This window comes from Canis aureus, chromosome 5 (genome assembly GCF_053574225.1).
Source record: "Canis aureus isolate CA01 chromosome 5, VMU_Caureus_v.1.0, whole genome shotgun sequence".
In the NCBI taxonomy this organism is placed as follows: domain Eukaryota; kingdom Metazoa; phylum Chordata; class Mammalia; order Carnivora; family Canidae; genus Canis; species Canis aureus.
Genome location: NC_135615.1, coordinates 84,706,896 through 84,727,429, shown reverse-complemented (window position 1 = coordinate 84,727,429; position 20,534 = coordinate 84,706,896). Strand labels below are relative to the sequence as shown.

The 20,534-nt window shown below is 51.7% G+C and overlaps 1 protein-coding gene across 1 annotated transcript in view; it reads left to right on the top strand.

Annotated features, from left to right (window-relative positions):
- Positions 1 to 18,270, top strand: part of VPS13D (vacuolar protein sorting 13 homolog D) — a 240,357-nt gene extending 222,087 nt beyond the window's left edge. Inside the window, exons 68-70 of the mRNA XM_077899583.1 lie at positions 4,604 to 4,735; positions 13,680 to 13,920; positions 15,455 to 18,270. Coding sequence (XP_077755709.1) covers positions 4,604 to 4,735; positions 13,680 to 13,920; positions 15,455 to 15,586 — 505 coding nt within the window. The 3' untranslated portion in view covers positions 15,587 to 18,270. The remainder of the gene's footprint in view (positions 1 to 4,603; positions 4,736 to 13,679; positions 13,921 to 15,454) is intronic.
- Positions 18,271 to 20,534: the final 2,264 nt, after the last annotated feature.

Genomic DNA, 20,534 nt, shown 5'->3' with positions numbered 1-20,534 from the left:
CAAGGAGATTCAGGTTATGGCCAATGATGGCGTTTTTGTGTTGGGAAGCGTGGTTTCACAGATGTTTATTGTACCATTTAAGATAAAGAAAAAGCCAATGATGACAGTGGGCCCTGAACCGAGGGTAACGATGAGCCTAGTGACAAGTAAAGCCCAGCTTAAAAGAAAAAGGGAGTAGAGTCCATTCCTTCCAGGTGCTCATAGGCTCCCAGGGAACATGAATACAGGAAAGTGACTTCAGACCTGTCACTCAGAGATAGATACTCCATGTCCCTGAGTCACAAGAGAAATAGGTAGGACTGCTATTACCAACAGCCACACTGGTTTCAGAGAGTTACTTGAATTCAGAGTGCCATCGTCATCGGGAAAAACAGTCCCATCACACAGGGCCCTGCACTGGAGAAAAGCACTTTGAAGTTTTTTGCTGGCTTACGAGTTTTGAAAACACTAGCTTATGGTTTTTTGTTTACAACTATTTGATTAAGTTTGGTGCCAAATGTGTTCACGCACAGTGACTTTAAGTGTGCATACACACCCCACCCTGCAGCCTCCAACTTGGACCTTAGAAGTTAAAATTTTAGGTGACTTTTGGAGAAGAAAGAATAGTTTTTCAGGTACCAAGAGCAATGAAGCAATAGGGGATTCTGGGAAGAATTCCTTTAACCCCTTTGTGCTCCTATTAAGAGTATCTCTAAACTACCCCATCTGGCAGCCCCTAGAGTTACAAGACTCTAAGGGAAGACCTTTTCCTTCCAGGGCAAAGCTGAACTCTTTTCTTCTATGTCCACATGAAAAGTGAGCCTTGAATGCCATAGTAAGCTCCTCCAGTCAGCAGTGCCTGAACTCTACACCTGGCCTTCCCTTGGTGTGGTTGGTTGGTCACAGAATGAAGACCAGGGAAGTGAAACTTGTTGGGACTTGTTGGGAAGACAGATAAGAAACTAGATAGATAGATAGATAGATAGATAGATAGATAGATAGATGAAGGAAGGAAGGAAGGAAGGAAGGAAGGAAGGAAGGAAGGAAAAAGAAAGAAAGGAAAAAGAAAAGAAAGAAAGAAGAAAAAGAAAAGAAAAAAGAAAGAATCTTAACAGATAGGTAGTATGTACCCACAAGGGAGCTACTCGACTTTCCTGTTCTCTGGTGTTTGGGTGGGCTTATAGTTTACTTCAGAGTTGTGCTGGGGGTGAGTGGAGGTGAGGTTGCGTTCATGAAATTTGGGGAGGATCCTGAGGGATGCCATGCAGTAAAGAAGTAACTGTATACACCAGGCAGCTATTTGATAATGTGATGACATGGGGCACACTTACTTACACTCTCAGCTATTTCATAGTTGTTACAAGATGTGATTTCTAGGAGCTCAGGTCCAGAAACAAGCTGCCTTTCCTTGACTTCTCTGGCTTCTTTGGATTCCACCAGAGGAATTTAGGACTCTTAGTAAGTCTTCTTGTCATTGGTAGCATGCTGTTCCCACTTTGCATAGTAATGAAAAGATTGCTTCCTTTAAAGAAAATACATGTGTTAGCAATGAGATTGATTTTGTGACCGTGCCCTCCTGCCCCTTCCTTGGTTTTGATCAGTGGACTATATAAACATACCCTTGACCTTTCTACCAAGAAGATATGACTCTAGCTGGTTCATATTTTGCCTTAACTTTGTTGACCTTCAAGGCTCAGAATCTCTGGTCTTCAAACTCCTCCAAAGTTTGCATACCACCTTTACTATTGAGTTCCATGGTTGAAGTGGCCCTTACGCCTCTCCCCCACCCACCCACAAATGCATTCATTGATTTACTCAACTAATGTTTGTTGTTTTTCAAGTATGAGCTGGGTACTGTTCTAGATCTCAGGATAGCAGTGAATGAAACAAAATCCTTTTTATAAAGGAGCTTATGTTCCAGATGGGGTGCCAAACAATAAGCAAATGTTTTATCTAAATGGGATGTAAAGGGGATCCCTGGGTGGCGCAGTGGTTTGGCGCCTGCCTTTGGCCCAGGGCGCGATCCTGGAGACCCGGGATCGAATCCCACGTCGGGCTCCCGGTGCATGGAGCCTGCTTCTCCCTCTGCCTGTGTCTCTGCCCCTCTCTCTCTGTGTGACTATCATAAATAAATAAAAATTAAAAAATAAACAAATAAATAAATAAATGGGATGTAAAGCAAATATGTTTTGGACACATGGCTAACCTGATCTAACTTGTATTTTATTTTATTATTTTAAAAAACTTTTATTTTTTTAAAGATTTATCTATTTATTCATGAGAGACACAGAGAAAGAGAGGCAGAGACACAGGCAGAGGGAGAAGCAGGATCCCCACAGGGAGCCTGATGTGAGACTTGATCCCAGGACCCCAGGATCACAACCTGAGCTGAAGGCAGATGCTCAACCACTGAGCCACAGGCGTCTCTAACTTGTATTTTAAAAGCATCATTCTCATTGCTGTGAGGAGGACAGGCAAGGGCAGAAATAGAGTAAATTACAAGACTATTGTAATAGTTGGTTAGTTATGATAGAGATGGAGAAGTAGTTGGGATGGGGGATGTTGAGCCCGCAGACCTCCCAGTGGATTGGGAAGATGTGGTGTGAGGCGTCAGGATGAAACTTTACATTGACAAGCTATAGGGAATGGGCCCCGTCGCATTCCTCTTAGAGGGGCCTTTGGACTTCTGCCAAAATGGCCCAAACGTCTTCCAGGAACTTCATTGGAGACAGAATAGTAGGAAAAGGATACCTTGAGGGAAAGGACCCTTCATTAGCCTGCCATTGGCAGGGCTGGGAATGACAGTAGTTGTCTCAAGGTCAGGGCGGCCAGAGCAGGGCTTTGCTGCCTAGAAAAGGGTACCACACTTTGCTTACAGGATATAAGTTAAAAAAAAAAAATTTAAGATTTTATTTATTTATTCTTGAGAGACAGAGAGAGAGAGAGAGGCAGAGACACAGGCAGAGGGAGAAGCAGGCTCCCTGCAGGGAGCCCGACGTGGGACTGTATCCCGGGTCTCCAGGATCAGGCCCTTGACTGAAGGCGGCGCTAAACCGCTGAGCCACCCGGGCTGCCCAAGTAAAAATTTTTTTTACCCACTTCCTTAGTACAGATCGTTGAAACTTCTTGACATTCTCCTTACATCAACCTTGAAGAGCTCAACTAGTGGTATCTAGGGCATCCTTCGCCTGAATTTTTAAAAATGTGTTGCTGGCTTTCTGGCACCTGTCAAACATTAACCAGATATGGGGCTTCGCGCATCACGGCCCAATGGGCAGAGCATTGACCTGGGTCCAGGAGCGCTTGGCCATGTCCCAGTTTCGCTGCCACCCCGTTGCGTGGCCTGTGGCGAGCTTCTGACTTTCTGTCTGTCACTAGCCCTGTTTGCCCCCGACCAGGGCACCTCGGTGCCTTTGCAAGTAAGTCTGCACACTAGTGTTAGTACGTGGTTCTCAAGTGCTGATTCAGTGCTGATTCAATCTTACTCCTCTCTGTTAGCTGTGTCTAGAGAAGGATGTTTTGCTTCAGTGGAATCCAGGAACAAATAATGAAAAGTACAGCGAGTACAAGGCCGAGGACAGACCCGGCACACTCTTATCAGTCATCTGAAATATGCACAGCCTTTCCAAGACAAATATGGACTCCTGTTTCTAGGAAAACACCGAAAAGTACTTATCAATTACCCTGTAATATGGTTTGTGGAAAAAGACAACATCTACCCTGAAAGCCATGGCAAAGCAGATTCCTCTGGGCGGCCGACAGCAGAGTGGCATGAGTTAGAGCCACTGCAGCATCCCAGACTGTGGCCTGGGCCCAGTCCATGGAGCCTGTCCTCTCCCTCCTAGGATTCCCGTCCTGCGCCCTGTGCCCAGGCGCTGATCTCATCCTACAAGAGGTCCAGAAGCCTGGTGTGTGCCTTCTAGATGCCCCGGCCCCCTCACTTCTTTCCTGGCCTTTGGCAAGTCCAGAGGCGCCTCTCCTGAAGATTCCTAGAAAAGTGGGGTTTTCCCAAGTAGAAGTCTTAGTAATAACAAGGACAGGAGCTGTGAGTGGTAGCTGGCCCACATCCTGTCAACCCCGGCCCCACGGGCACTTAGTTTCCTTGATCTTCGCAGCCGTCCTGTGACGCTGTCCCCATCCCAGTTTACAGAGAAAACTGGAACCTGCAGTTGAAGAAGCTCTCTTGTCCATGGTTACCTGGTCAGGAAATGGCAGAGACTGGGTTCTCGTCAAAACTAGAGACTCGGGGACGCCTGGGTGGCTTGGCGGGTTGAGCGTCTGCCCTTGGCTCAGGTCATGCTCCTTTGGTCCTGGGGTCCCAGGATCGAGTCCCGCATTGGGCTCCCCGCAGAGAGCTTGCTTCTCCCTCTGCCTGTGTCTCTGCCTCTCTCTCTGTGTCTTTCATGGATGAATATATAAAATCTGTAAAAAAAAAAAACAAAAACCAGAGACTCAACCAGCTCCCTCCCGGAGCACTCACAGGCGTTGCCACGGCTTCGTGCTGGTCCCTAAACTGGGAGCTTGCCTTGTATGATGTAGTACTTTTTTATTTCAGATGAGAAAGGAAAATCATATGAACCATAGCACTTAACCTCTTTGCTGTTTGTTCCTTTCCCTGTCCCAGGACGCAAGCCCAGAGGGTTCGGAAACCGCGCTGCTGCACTGGGCCCCAGGGGCTGCTTCCGCGCTACTCTGAGAGCCAGGCAGAGGGGCAGGAGCAGCTCTTCAAGCTAACGGACAACATTCAAGATGAATTGTAAGTGGAGCCGTGGGAAAGCAGCCCCGTTGGCTCGCTGAGCTAGTTGCCTTTTCTCTCTTCGAGTCCAAGAAGTTTCTATTCTGAGCATCATTGTGCCTCTTAGACCTTGGAACCTGCCAGAGCTTCCTTGGCCCAAATGTGCTATAGGTGTGGGTATAACTTCTCGTCCAAAGCCTTTTACACAAAACTGTGGTTCTCAAACTGAGTTCCACAGTGGGACCTCGGCGTTTTGTTTCTAGGAAATGGCAATCTCTTCCTGGTGTGTTCACAGAGAGAAGATAAAGAGTAAAAAGTTCTCAGCTTTAAGGCTTTGTTCTGTGTAAAACCTTCTTAAGCTTTGGTGTTCTCCTGTTTGCTGCAGAATGCCTAGTGAAACAAAACATAAACAAATGGCAAACAACTAGTAGCTGAGAATTTTAGAAAAGCAGTCTTTAAAACAGTGTTGCTACTCTTTGAATGCAAAAACTTATATACCTTGGGTCTTGTAGTATTTTCGGTTCATGAAATTATTCCAAGTTGATAGGATAGGATTCAGTTTATCACTATTTTAGGATATTTTGCAGAGACCCTTTTAGCAGAAAATGCTCTGTAACTTAAGTAGGTGTTAGAACCACCAGTCCAGACAAGGCAATTGGTTATTCCTGATGGGTAGCAAAATGCTCGCTTAATTTCTTTTAGTGCACATTTATCTCTTTAAGCTAAAGCAAGAAAAGGAGAGTTGTGAGGGCCATGAATATTTTTTGGTTGGTGGAGGAGTGTCTGAAGCAGAGGTTAGTTCAGGATAGCCTTCACTGTCATTGTTAGAGACAGTGTTAAGATGACCTCATCTCCTATTTTTGTACAATATTTGAATGGAGACATCAAAAATTAAGTCCAGAAATCATTTGCTGCTTACTGGATACGATGGCTTCTTCCTGGATGTGTTTTGTGTAACCCAAACCCCCTGCAGTGTTACTGGAAGGTCTCTTGAGATGGCAGTGCATTAGATCGCCTTAGCTCAGGCTGCCGTAAAAAGTACCATCGTCCCAGAGCTCTGGAGGGTGGCAAGTCCAAGATCAAGGCGCCAGCCAGTGTGGTTCCTGGTGAAAAGCTCTCTTCCTGCCTTGCAGATGGCCAGCTTCTGGCTGCGTGCTCGCGTGGTGGAGAGCGAGCACGTGCAGGCAAGAGCTCTGGCGTCTCTCATAAGGACACGAATCCTGTAGGATCAGGGCCCTACCCTTACGACCTCGTTTAACTTTAATCACTTCCTTATTCCAGATAGGGCTTCAGCATCAGGATTCTGCAAGGGCACAGTTCTGTCCACAGCACTTTGTTTTTTTTTTAAAGATTTTATTTATTCATGAGAGACACAGAGAGAGAGGCAGAGACACAGGCAGAGGGAGAAGCAGGCTCCATGCAGGGAGCCCGACGCGGGACTCAATCCTGGGTCCCTAGGAACAGGTCCTGGGCCAAAGGTGGCACTAAATCACTCAGCCACCCGGGGATGCCCACACGGCACACTTCTTGAATCCATTCTGCTTTTTCAGTCTAGGCCCAGTTCTGGTCACCATTGCAATACCCAGAATCCCCAGGCAGCTTCACTCCGGGGAGGACTTTCTGTTCGTACTTCCTTGGGGAGGAGTTGGTGCCCCAGCTGCCCTTTATGCCACTTTGCTGGTGGAACTTTTGGATCAGAGGCCCAGAGAGTCATTCCTCAGGTCCAGCAGGGCTAGAATGGCAGCCCTAGCAGCACTAGGATTTTTGTCTGTTCCATTCACCAGTCCATCCTCAGCACCTAGAACAGTACCTGACACATAATAGGCACTCAATAAATATTTGTTGAATGAATGATAGCTGGAGAGCTACAGTGTAGCATTATATTAATACATGTTCACTTCTCCATCTTTTTGGAGGGTTTTTTTGGTCAAAGGTTGAAATTATATATTGTATGTCATGCTTTTAATTTCCTCCCCTACTCACCCCTATTCAGTTCGAAGTGTCTGTGGCCCTTATAAAATTCATTTTCAGTAGAGTGACTGGTGCCAAAACACAAGGAGAGATTGTGTAGTACAGCTAACCTAGGATTGTTCCCAGTGAGACACGCACATTGGAAACTGAGCCACATAAAGCCAACAGTGGAATCAAACTGAAGTCAGTAAAATCAATTTTGTGAAACTCTTGAAATTCATATGAACGAGGAAAAGATACTGGCATGAATGAGTTTTGACTCTAAAGATGAAAACCATGTGTTGCTACCCATGTTTGTGGGTTAAATCTCACCAGTGAATGTTGAAGAAACCACGTGACCGTGGCCTTCCTCAGACGCAAGGAAGAAGTCATCAAGGAAGCCGGCAAATGTTCTCTGAAGTATCCTCGGTTGTCAGGCTGGGTCTTCACGGTGACGTGAACGTTAGAATCATCACTTTGCAAGAAAGGGGTTTTCAAGAAAAGCACACAAGTGCCAAATTATACCTCTGACTTTTATCCTAGAATTGTAATTAAAAGCATATTTAAAGACCTAATTATTTGCATATTTTCCTTCAGAGTTAACCCCTTAAAAGGGTCTTTAATACCTTGCTCTACTGTTCTAACTAAATGTTTCCACATTTTTTTCCAGTTAGACTCACTGTTTCACTTCTGGAAAATGTTGTGTAATTACTTCCTGATGTAGTGAAAACCCCACAAAGTCCCCAGTGCCGTGGGCACTTCAACTTTGTTCTCCCAGATCAAGTTTCATTTAATTTTTCATTTTATTTAATTAATTAGTATTAAAAAGATAGTTACTGACATACAGTTTAAGGTCTGGCCAGCTGAAAGGGCTTCGGTTCCAGAAGAATCGACTATTTCTCTGGTATGTTGCAGAGTTACCATTGCTTCCCATTCTTTTCAGTTTGGATTTTGAAATAGGATCCTGGGTTAAGATTATGTGAAAGTAAAATTTGTCCCATCTCATTAAATTAATTTTTCCTTATAACCAGCGTCTAATCTGTAGCCAGGGACCTCCTTTTCCTTAAAGAAGAAGGAGGAGGAGGAGGAGGAAAGAAAGTTCCTATTTTATTTCTAATACTTAATCATAGCCAAAGTAACACACCAGCATTGTAAGCATTAGAGGGTGGCTCTTAACCTGATCAAAAACGGTGCCTGTGAGCCGCCCATGTGACCTGGGAAGCTACTCTAATATACTGTTTTCTGGAGTTTGACAACTGGATTGTATTTTCAAAATGTAGTTTCAGAAAGTAATGTATATGAGATTTGTTTTTAATACAGAGTAGTATTTAAAAAAACAAACAAACAACAGCCTGTAAGCCCACTAGCCAAACAAGTTCTTTCTCTTTGTAGATATACCGTTTATGGTATTTTCCATCTTGTCTGTCCTTCTTGGTAAATTGCAGATAGAGACAGAAATCAGATTTTTTTTAGAGCACAGTTCATAGTGCTGATCCTAACAGCACAGAATCATCAATATAAAACCTTAGAGTAACATATGCAGTCTGAGAACAAAAACGAAAGACCGGTCCTTTTGAGGAATAGGATAGACTTCATTTTCTAAATGAATTCTTCCATTTTCTGAACCAGAAAATAATCTGTCAGTAACCACTGACACTTAGGGAATTGGACAGTCTTTGATATGCCCCTGAATAAAAACTTGATGGATTAGCCAGCTATGTTAATAAAAGTTAATGGCTTGACTAAATCTTTCATAAGTTAAATCAGGAGTTCTCTCTCTCTTTTTTTTTTTAAGATTTTATTTATTCATGAGAGACAGAGAGAGAGAGAGAGAGAGAGGCGGAGACACAAGCAGAGGGAGAAACAGGCTCCCTGCAGGGAGACCGATGTGGGACTCGATCCTGGGTCTCCAGGAGCACGCCCTGGGCCAGAGGCAGGCGCTAAACTGCTGAGCCACCCAGGGATCCCCTAAATCAGGAGTTCTAAGAGAGGTTTTTTTTTTTACTTGACTACTGGCTAAAATATATCCAGCATACAAAGTTGAGTGTGTTTTGGCAAATACTACAGGACCTTACCTTGTAAATTCACTGCCATTTTGTAAGATTGCCTAACACATAAGTGTGTTGAATGCTACTATGTGCCAGGACGAGTAAGAAATTTGCCCTTTCCTTAACGAGTTCACAGCCTGGCAGGGGAAGCAGACAGTATTACCAATTGTCTATAATATATGATTGTTTTTAAAATAGAATCGCGAGCCATGTGTTATAAGGCCTCAAGGGGAAGTGACTGATTTATGCTTGGAGAACCAAAGAAGGCTGTGGACAGTTGTCGTGGTCCTGCAGGGTGAGGAGAATGTGCCCGGGAGAGAAGAGAGAAAGCGCCATACGCAGAGGAGGGTGCTGGGCACAGGCGCAGAGACAGCAGAGCTCCTGGCATTTCTGGATGGTTGGGATCTGCCGAGTATGGTGGCCGCCCCTGTGTGGGAAGGTGGCTCACAGGCCAGACCCTAAGAGCCGTACTGAGTTCACCTGTCCTGTAGGCAGTGGTGAGATTTTGAAGAGGACCCCACTCAGAATTACATGTTAAAAATATAACCTTGCCGGCAGCAGCAGAGGGGATCCGAGTCCATGAGATGAGACAGGAAGGCAATGGGGAGGCCCCGGGAGTGATCTGGGTAAACAGTAGAGGGGCCCAAACATAGACGGTGGTGGTGCACGGGAATAGGGGGGACAGAGTTGAAGGTATTTGGGGAGGTGGCATCAGCCTCACTTAGAGTCGTGCTGACTAAATGCAGAATCGGAGTGAGGAGGGGGTGAGAGTGACCCCAGGCTTCTTGGTCGTTTGGTGGGATGGAGATGCCGCCTGTTGGGAGAAGGAGCAGCAGCCCGGCCGAGCACGTGCTGAGTATGAGGACGTGTGGGATGTGTGTGCATGGAGAGCCTCGCTCACACAGATTTGGGGGTCACACATGAGCGGAGAGGGGTGACGCACATTGGGGGATGGTGTCCTAGGAGCGCTCATCAACAGGATGACTCAGAACTTTCCTGATTTTGAAATGACTCCAAAACCGAGGAGAATATGGATATACAAATAGAGTTAAAGCAAAGAAGTAGAAGTGGGAGGAAAAGAAAAATCAAATTGAAGGCGAGGAGGGACAGTTATTTGGCAGATTGCTCTCTCCCCAAGGACCAGTCAGCCCTGAACCCATTTTCCACGTGGCCACTGAGAGGGGCACTCCTTTCTCCAACCTGCTGATGTGAAGGTTTGGAGACTTGAAAGGGCCTTTCCCCACATCAGGGTCACTTAGCATCTGTCTCAACGATAAGCAGTAGAGGGGCAGTGACCCCCATCAGTTGAGCATGTCTACATTGGGAGAGCTGCCCGGTTCTAGAGGCACGGCCGCCATGTGCCTTGGAGAGGACGTCAGGACCCGCCGCCAGGGCAGGTGGTGGGGTGGTTAGTGGCTGCGAGCGCCCCCGTGGTATTTGTGACCAGGAGGTACTGTTAGCGAGAGTGGGTCCTCTGTGGCATCGAACCTTGCCAGACACCCACTATTAGCACCTGTCATCTTGGAGAACGATGGACGTCATGTGCCCCAGCCTTCCTTCCTCCCAGAAGAAACCTCTGGCGTTGATCCCAAGGTCGGACTGCCCTCTTTGTCTCCTTAAGGGAGAGTGAAAAGTAAATGGTTTACCTGAAGTCTAAACATCCTGTTTTTTATAGGAGTGGTTGTATCTATGTCACCCCAAAATGTATCACCAGGATACCGGGTGACTTCCCTAGCTCTCCGAATTTGAAGGATGGAGCTTATCCAGATGCTTTGTGTTTCAGGCCACATTTTGTCATCCTCCCTCCCTCTGGGTTCTTAATAGGACAAAGGCTAGAAGGATGAGCTCCGGGTCCACCTGAGAGCACGTTGGCTTTCTTCCTGCGCCACCCCATGAGGTTTTACAGCAGTCCCTTCGTCTGCGGGTCGAGCAGCCTTGTGTGAAGCATGGTTGTTCTAGAATGAAGAGCCCAGTGGCCAGACTCGGCTCCAGTGCCGCGGTTAGCAAACCCTGAGTCCCTCCAGCGGAGCACATGAAAGCCCGTGGAGAGCAGCTTCTGCAGGTGGGCGGCCAGGAAGGGACGAGGCGCTGTGGCTGTGAAGAAGGAAGGGACAGAGGAAGGCGCCACTGGCGGGGGGTGGGGGGGAGCCCCGAGAGCGCTGCCCACGGGCCCTCTAGTCACCCTGAGTGGTGGTTCCTCTCAGAGGCGACACGTTCAGGATCTGTCTACACAGCAGGGGCCTCCCAGTCTAGAACTCAGTTTTGTTTTTGTTTTTGTTTTTTAAAACATGTTATTTATTGATTCATGAGAGACAGAGAGAGAGACACAAGCAGAGGGAGAAGCAGGCTCCCTGTGGGGAGCCCGATGCAGGAGTCGATCCCGGGACCCCGGGGTCACGCCCTGGGCCAAAGGCAGACGCTCAACTGCTGAGCCCCCCTGGGCGCCCCTAGAGCTCAGTGTTAGTCATCCTTTGATGCAGTTTCTAGATTTTGTATAAAAGAAAAAAAAGATGATGATGAAGAAGAAACCCCAAAAAAGCATTGGTGGTTGGCTGTAGGCGTGCTACAGAAGCATCAGGAGGAAATCAGGCACCGCTGTTTGCAGATCAGCCTCTGGGTTCTTGCTCAGACGGTGCTGGGGGACCCGGCGCCCCAGCGTGGTTTCACCATCTCCCTCCCCCTCGCTTGTAGCATTAGCTCTGACCTGCTTCTCATTTGGAAAGACTTCAGAAGAGTTGATACAAATGTCCAAAAAGTGTTATTGCCTGTGGAGGTTTCAGGGTGTGGGTGGGGGCCCCTGGTCACTCTGAAGATCCTGGGTAGCAGCACCGCTGTCCGATGAAGAAACGGAGCCACAAGGGCAGAGCTGGCAGCCCGGCAGCGTCTCCTCCGCTGCGCGAGGTGTCCCAGTAGAGCGTCCGAGCGCAGAGCCACGCCTCCCCCCACGCCGTCCTGGCCTCACTGAGGACTGCACCGTCTGTGGCATCTTGGAAAGGAGTCGGTTTTAAAGCCTGTGAGGGTGTTTCAGTATGGGAAGTGCACGGTGTCAGCCACCCTGGCCCCGTGTGAGAGCAGCCGCCCGGACGGGAAGGCTTGGCTCTTCCTGACGCCGCGCCTCAGTGTCCGCTACGGCAGGTGCCAGACGGGTGAGCGCGGGAGCAAGGGTCATGGGGCAGGAGTGCCCCAGCCCGTCCTGGACCAGAGGAAAGGAAATCAATCCCCCTGGATGTTTTTTTTTTTAAAGATTTTATGTATGTATGAGCACAAGCAGGGGAGGGGCAGGGGGAGCAGCAGCTCCGCGCTGAGCAGGGCGCCCAGCGTGGGGCTGCACCCCACGGCCCCGGGATCCGGACCCGAGCTGAAGGCAGTCGCTTCACCGGCGAGCCCCCCAGGCGCCCCTCAGTTGGATTTTCAGTGCCCGTTCCTGCTCTCCTCCCCGCGCAGCGGCCACCTGCAGGGTCTCCTTGAGGGCCTGCTGTGCCCCGTCCTGGGCGGCCCCGCCAGCTGCTCGGCAGGTTCTGGCCCCGCGGGGCTTCCTGCCCAGGCGGCGGCTTTTCTCGTTTCTGTCTTTCTGTCTGTTTCACTGCGTTTCTTCTTTTCTTCCCCCAGACGAGCTATTTTAGATTCCATTCAGCTCGACGAGGTGATAATGCTGCCCCCTTGACACTGTCACAACCTAGAATGTGGGAAATTCTGTGCTAAGTGGCCTGAGCACCGAAAGCTGCTGGGTATTTCTAATTTTGGCATTGAGACTTCACAAGTCTGCATTCTTGGCATTGCCAACCAGTTAGAATAGAACAATAAACCCCAATTTTTGTCATGCGAGGCTGTAATTAAAATGGCAACTGGCACAGGCAGAGCCGGAGTCGGGGGCGTCGGCTCGGCCCACGCATCTGTCAGCCCCGGGGCCGGCGGCGCTTCGAAGGTGAGGGGCAGGCGAGCGGCAGGGGTGCGTGTGTCGCGGCGGCGGGGCGCCCAGCCGTGGGCCCGGCACGTGTCGTGACCGCGGAGCACCGAAGCCGTCCGGGGACCGTCCCCGCTCAGCTCCCGGGGGAGCCTCGGCTCGGTGGCTGCGCTTCAGAGAATCCTCCCGGGACGTCCAGTCCCAGGGGCCCGGGGCTCTTAGCATTCCTGCCGCCAGCTGGTCTCTGCCGCCCCTCGACGTGGCCGCCCCACTGGGAGGCCGTCCCCAGATGCCGCGGAGGCCGCTGCGGCCGTTTCCAGGGGTCACCGCCCTTCACTCGGGAGCTGAGCTGAAAGGTCTGACGGGCATAAATTTCCACCCCGCAGACCAAAGAGGAATGGGGTGGATTTTTCCGAGTGGCCCTACTGCCGCCCCTACAAGCCCGACGGGAAGCAGCAAACCAAGATCACAGCTCCGGAAAGCGCTTCCAAATTTATTGGAGTTTTCCGAGCACGCGGTGGCCTTCTCCCCGTCACGGAGCGCGGGCGCCGCGAGGAGGGAGCGCGGGGTGCGGGTGCTGGGGGGCTCGGCCGCCGCCCGGGAGCCTGTTTAAGGCCCTGCCCGCACCCCCGGCCGTCCTCGGGGCCCGGCGCTCAACCCCGGCATCGGGCGGGGACGTCAGCGGCTCCTCGGTGGCTGGGGAGGAGCGCGGCTTCCTGTGTCGTGTCCGACAAAGCCGGCTCCGCTCCTCGGCCCTAACTACCTGGAAACGGTCCCGGCACAAAACCCCCACCGTGCGGTTTCAGGGTAACGTTGCTTCTCTTGTTGATACTGTTGGTCACCGTCGTCGTCGTCCCGAGCCACCTGCTCGACAGCCCCGGGAGGTCGCTGACGCTTTTAGTCCTAATTCGCAAGCAGGGAAACTGAGGCTCGAGGTGTGGTGGAGGTGAGGGAGCCTGGCCCCCGGCTCAGGAGCCCCCAGGCCCCGCCGTCGGGGGTCAAGGCTCACGGCTTCGGGGTGAGCCCGAGCTCGCGAGCCTCACCGGTCCCCCTCTCTCCGCAGCTTCATAGCCGTGGAGAACATCGACAGCTACTGCGTGCTCATCTCCTCCAAAGCCGTGTACTTCCTGAAAAGCGGGGACTACGTGGATCGAGAGGCCATCTTCCTGGAAGTCAAGTACGACGACCTCTACCACTGCCTCGTCTCCAAAGACCACGGGAAGGTGTACGTGCAGGTGACCAAGAAGGCCGTGAACTCCAGCAGCGGCGTGTCCATCCCCGGCCCTTCCCACCAGAAGCCGATGGTGAGTGCGCAGTGGCCGCCGCCCTGCCCTCGGTAGCCACATGGGGTGGGGACCTCCTGAGTCGGGGGCTCTTGTTCCTCGGATGTGACTGCAGGGCCCTGACTCAGCTCTTGGAGCGCACGTGGCTTCTCTGTTGTTCTACAGAAAAATGGCAAACTTGTTTTTCTGCACAAAGAAGTGATACCTGGCAGAGGACCTTCCCCAGAATAAACTCTAAATAAATATTTGTAAATAAAACGTATATATTGCCTCCCAAGGGGACGAGGTATTGTCACGGCAGGACTTTCAGGTAACATTCCTATTAATAACCAGCATTCGCGGCGGGTACGCCGTGTGCCTGGCTGGATGCTAAGTACTTCCTGAGGGCTATTTGGTGTCGTACTGTCCTTGTTCCCACTTGACTGCAGGCTTGAGGGCAGGTGACCTGCTCCGGGTTGTGTGGCCGACGCTGGGAGGAACTGGAGCTCAGACCCAGGTGCTGTGACCCTGGGGCTGGCAGTCTTGACCACTTTGCTCACTACCGTCCGACTTTGGTGGCTTTTTGTGCACCCGAGACATCATGCTCAGGTCTCACCTGGTGTGCCAGGGTGTTCACAGCCACATTCGAGAACAGTGGGCCCCTCAGAATGGCCCCTACTCATCCCTGGCTCTTGGCACAGATCAGAAATCCCAGCCAGCCGTACGGGGCCCCTCCTCAGGAACGCCTCGAGCTTCCTCTGCTCGGGAATGCTCTTGGGTTTGGCTTGGCTAGCGCAGGCTCCCCGGGGTCATTGGCTGCAGCCAGGGCTGGTGGATTCTCAGAGTTTACACCCAGAAGTTGAGCATTTCCACAATTCCTCTGGGTGGGGGGAGCCTTGCCCGGCTGCACTTGTGCTCCTTTCAAGGCAAGTGAGCAACTAAGCGTTCTTGGTGAGAAAGGCCTCGGGGGATTTGTTTGAGGCTCCCTCTTCCCTTCTCGACTGTCCCCAGACGTCAGAGGTGAGTCCCCTTGCAGTGCTTTCATCCTGGTCTTCGTCTGGCCTCAGCGGACCCTCCCCTCCTCGGAGCTAGGGCTGGGCTCCCGTACAGAAAGTCCCAAACGTCAGCTGTGGTGGCTTGGCCACCGAGTCACCTGGGACGCATGTTAAAGATACAGATTCCAGGAATCCACCTTGAATCACCACACCTTGAATCATCCACACCTTGAATCATCCACACCTTGAATCACCATTCACCAGAAGCAGGCCCTGGGAATCTTTCTTAGAAGTACACCCATGCCAGGGGCGCCTGGACAGTTGAGTCAGGTCTGACTCTTGGTCTCAGCTCAGGTCTTGAGCTCGGGGCTGTGAGTTCAAGCCCCACAGTGGGTTCCACACGGATGTGGAACCTACTTAAAAATAAAAATTAAACAAACAAACAAAAAAAGGCAACCCCGTACCATTGTGATCTGCAGCTGGGCTGGGAGCCGATGCCCGGGCAGTTTGACTGCCCAGGACCTGTGATGTCTTCGGCCCCCACCTCCGGGGCACGTTACTGATTCTGTTCTGCTCTCCAGGTCCACGTGAAATCCGAGGGCCTCGCCGTCAAGTTATCACAAGAGATAAACTATGCAAAGAGCCTTTACTATGAACAGCAGCTCATGTTGAGACTCAGTGAGAATCAAGAGCAGTTGGAGCTGGACTCCTGAGAAACCCCAGCTGCCGGAGAGACGCTCCCAGACCCGGACCCCGGATCAGTCAGGACGACAGGCCCGAGGGCTGGGCCTGAATCAGGCAAACCAGGATAAGGTTTGGGGGATAATATCAAGGAACGAGGGGAGGATACGAATGGAAACCGTGTTAATTTGTGGGTAGGGTGGGGGTTACTTTAGATTATGGGGAAGTAATTTTTAAAAGGTTTTGGTTGAATAACGTTAAAAAAAAAAGTGTACTGAGATGAATCTAATTTTTAGATCGCCCTGTATTTTGTTAACATGTATATATGTACAACTGTGTGTTTGTAAATATATAGGAGCATTTCTGAGCAGGGCCTGTGATGTGTGTAAAGGTTTGTTAATGTAAAGTAATATAAAATTATATTGGATCTTCTATTGCACTAATTCTACACATCTGATTCAGGGTACTCTATAAAAAGGCATTCTTGAAAGTTGAAGAATGTTATGTGTTAGTTTTGGAAACTAGAGAATTCACAGGAATGAAGACAGTGAGGTTGGAAGTGCTCTGGCGCCTCTGAATCCCGTGGCCCCTGGGCCGGATGGGGGAGCCGGTGCCTCAGAACCGGAGCCGGCCCCCGAGGGAGGTGCAGGACAGGGGTCGCAAGCCCGTCCTTTATTTATTTCCCACCCCCCATTTTAAAAGTAGTTCCTAGAACCACACATTCTTTTTCCTCTCTCTGTTTGGCTTTCTCCTGACTAGTCTTGCCAAACTTTGAGGTCACTTGTGTGGTTACCGTGTGTGCGCCTGCGTGCACACACCAGCGCTGTAAGTTTTCCTTGGGTTATCATCAGAGAGGGTCGGTTGGAAACACCAGTAGGCTCTGTCGATTTAGGAGGAAAAACATTGCACAGAACTATTTGTTTTAACAAATCAAAAATCCACAGATTTATCAGAAGTCCGCAGTGAGACTGCTCTCCTCTCCCGACTACAACGGGGAAAAGGTCCTGGGACGTGTCCTTTCTGCTAAAGCCACTGGCAGCTGCCACAGCCGCACAGCCCTGGGGTCGAGATGGAGACACGGGCCGAGAAGGGAGAGTGTCTCAGGAAAGGGAGTGAAATCTGAGTCTTAAAAAGCTGTTTTGTAAGTTTTTCATGGAACCAGGATTCGGCTAAAACATCTCTTGTCCTTGATTTTAAATTCCAGCCAGTAGCGAGGCCTGGTACCAGCGCCCTCTTCTCCCTGTCATGATTGTTTCCCTTTTCTGTAAGGAATAAACCGATTGGGACGGGGGCTCACTCTAGAACGGATGACCAGCCTGGTGATTCTTTCATTTTTATTTTATTAAAGCTGATTAGTTTCTGTGATTCAGCGGATCAGCGGATGTATAGAAGGTTTTGGGGTCTGTAACTCGTGACCCCAACCCTTCCAAGACGCAGATGAAGCGGATCCGGCCATCTCACGTGTGCACGCGTGTGTGTGCGTGTGCGTGTGTTTTCAAAGAAGCAGGAAGGAGCTTTAGCACGAGTGCTCAAGGGCTTTAGCTAAATAGTGTTTCTAAGGATCATCTTGAACTCCAAGGTCTGTGTCCTCCTCACAGACTCTAAGCTGGCGGATTGCAGAATGGAAACTTGGCTTGTGAAGGGTTGTTGGTCTCTGTGGGGTGGCAGTCCTGCGTGGCGCCCCGGTGCCACCTGCTGCGAGCCCTCCTCACCAGCCTCCCCCTCTGGGGCCCCCACAAGCCTGCCTTGTGGTTTTTGCCATCAGTGACCCACTGCCGGAGATCACGATCTCTTAAAGATGAGACCAGGAGGGTTGACCACCCGCCTCAGTGGGCCTCCTGTCCCCTCCTGGAATGAAGTCAGGGGCGCTTCGTGTGACTGCAGAGGGCGGCCTTCACCCCCGGGGCAGGGGTGACCCACAAGCACCTGAGGCTGCACCGTGCTGAGCTGCTCCCCCAGGACTCAGAGGTGTTTGGGTGCCCCCTCCCCAGGCTCCTTTCTAATTTTAATCAGCTCTAAAAGCCATGGCCCATCTCGGTGGATTGTGGGAGCCCTGCTCCCCGCCAGAGGAGCCTGAGAACCCCTCACCCCTCACCCCTCACCCCTTACGCCCGGCTGGAAGCCTCCAGGGGCTTTGGACGGGGCTTCCTGCTTGGCCAGGGCAAGATTCAAAGCCCTGAAGGAAGCAGGCCCTGCCCCTGGCTCCCTGAATGCCCAGCTTCTTTTTAAATTGGTGTTTAGCCCTGGAAGTCTGAGACTTTGTTATGATAATTTCTACAGATTTTCTTGCTGTCCCAAATACACAGCTTCTCTCTGAGGAAAGCAAAAGCAATTGAATACAGAGAAATTGGATAAGAAGAAATCAAAAGCCATCCTAATTCCCAGACCCAGCACAGTTGGCCCAGCCGCAGGGCCCCCTGGGAGGGGGGGGGAGGCGCCTCCCCAACCACGGACCCAGGGCCCAGCGCGCCCGGCTGCTCCGCGGGTGCTCACCTGGATGTTCAGAAGGTTCTAGGGCCACTTTGTTTTTAAGCATCATCCGTGCCTCAAAATACCATAGTAGCTGCTTGAAAAAACCTGAAATTAGACTATCTGGTTCTCTGCTGTGTAAACATTAGGACGTACGGTCACCAGTCTGTCAAGACTCTTTCATCTGTTTCTCATGTCAGAGTCGTTATTTTCTTCCTGTGGAATAAAATGCTTTATTGACTTCCCAGACAGGTGGTTTTCTTCTGGTCTCTTGGTGTCCGATAGATTCTAGAACCACAGCCGGTGACAAGAGCCAAACATAGCACAGCGTCCGCAGTAACCGGCCTGTCGCCTCGCTGCGGGAAAGCGCGAGCCTGGGGCGGAGCCTCCCCTCGAGGAAACCCTCACGCTGGACGGGACTTCACGTTCCAAGAGGGCAGCTCCTGGCCCCACCACCTGGGCGACCGACGAGGCGAGGCCTCGGCCGGGTGGACCTCGTCGTATTTGCTGAGAAGGCGAGATTCCGGGAGGCGCAGTTTTTGAGCTTTCTTTGGACACGTGCCTACGTGACGCCACCGGTCGCGTCAAGAGGGCAGGGGGCTCACGAGTCTGAGGCTCAGAGAGGAGCCCAGGCCAGAGGTGCCCCACGGGGAGGCCTCCGCATCCAGACGACAAGTGGAGCCTGGATGGAATCCCCCAAGGAATGAGCTGAGTGGGGCCAGCAGAGAACAGAGGCCCCGGATCTGAGGCTTGGGGCGCCCAGAGTGTAGAGCGTGGGCGGGTGGGGAGGAAGAGCCCGGGGGACGGCACGCGGGGGCCTCCAGAGACACGGGCACGAAGCCGGGAGGGCGTGGGTCCTACGAGCCGAGCCTAGAAGGGCCTAGGCGGGGGGCTCCCAGATGCCGCTGATGATCTAGTAGGATGAGGACCTACCCCCAGGTGGGCAGCCCGGCGGTCCCTGGAGCCCCAGAGCAGTGTCTGTGGAGCAGAGACGGTCAAAGGCGGACGGCCCTCGAGTCCAGGCAACGACGAGGGCCGCGGACAGCTCTGTGGAGTGACCTGGCTATCAAGGAAGGAGAGCAGTGGCCGGTGCTTCGAGAAGGGGTGGGGACAAGAATACAGGAGGGCAGTAAAGGGGGAGAAAGGAACCAGCCAGGGAGAGGGGTAGGCGGGGTGGAAACTTCCAGAGGTTCTCGATTCCGCGGCTTCTCTTCCTTCAGAACAGCGGGGAGTGAGCACGGGCCGGAGGAGGCGGGAAATGTAAGGCCGGGGTGTGTGGGGGTGCCCTGGGCCCGGAGACGCCAAGGGCCCATCGGAGGTTGGGGATCAGGAATTTAAAGCGGGACCCGGCGGCCTGGTTCTGCTCTCCTCCAGCCGCGCTCGGCGCACGGTTCGGCGTGGATCAGGCAGAGGGCTGGGGCTGGTGAAGAACTGTCCCCTCCTCCCACTCAGGCGCCCGCCCCCGCTGCCCGCCGGGCTCGGGGAAGGGGGGCTTCACCTTCCAAACCGAGGCACGTGGCGCGGCGGCACCCCTGGAGCAGCGTTCAAGGACCAGCCGGCGGCCGGCACCCTGGGCCCAGAAGGGGCGAGCGCGTCCCGTCCGCCTTCCCCAGCCCAGCGCGCCACCGGGTCACGGGGAGGCCACGGACGCACGTCGCCGCTGGGGTGGTGGGGGCACGGCTCGCGCAGTCACAGACACCAAAGAGCAGAACTGGCTGCTGGACCAGGCGGGGGAAACTTTCTAAATTAGTTTAGATCGTGTTCACGCAAATACGAACCAAAAATACGATTTCACACACGTGTTCTCTGAAAGCAGGTCCTCCTCCCCGCGCACCCACGTCCACCTCCTCACACGGGCTTCCTGGCGTTTGTCTCCTTGAGCGTGGGCCTCCTGTCCGAGCCTGCGGCCTCGCCCCAGCACGGCCCCTCGCTTCTCGGGGAGCCCCGGGCGGCCCCCTCCCCGCCGCCCCTGCCTGGTCAGGCCGCCCAGTTGGAGCCGCTGGCCTCGCCGCGTCCATTCTTAGGATCACCTTCCCCCCCTTCCCCCGCCTTAATCTTTTTTTTTCTTTCGTGTCCTACACGCGTGGATAGATTTCCTGGTGGGGCGCCGCCCTTACTCCCCGGAATAAACCCCTTTTGAGCAGAATGTGTTAATTTGTTATTCTCTTGATGCGTTTCCTGCTCTGTTGGCTGATCCCTTGAGTCTTTGCATCTTTAAAGTGAGACGGCTCCATTTCTTCGCTTCTCTACCTGCATCAGATTCTAGAATTAAAATTCCGCCGGCTTCATAAAAATGGGCCGGGGAGACGCCCGCCATTTCCCCTGGCTTGGGATCCTTAAATTACCTGAGAATTTCCTGTTCTTTCTTAAAGCTTAATGGAAGGTTCTAGACTCTCCTAAAATGACTCCCCTTTATCATCACCCCCCTGTGCCTCTGCTAATTGGAACGTCCTCTTCATGTGCCCATTTTGGCAGCAAGTGTGGTGATTTTTTTTTTTTAATCCTCCAGTT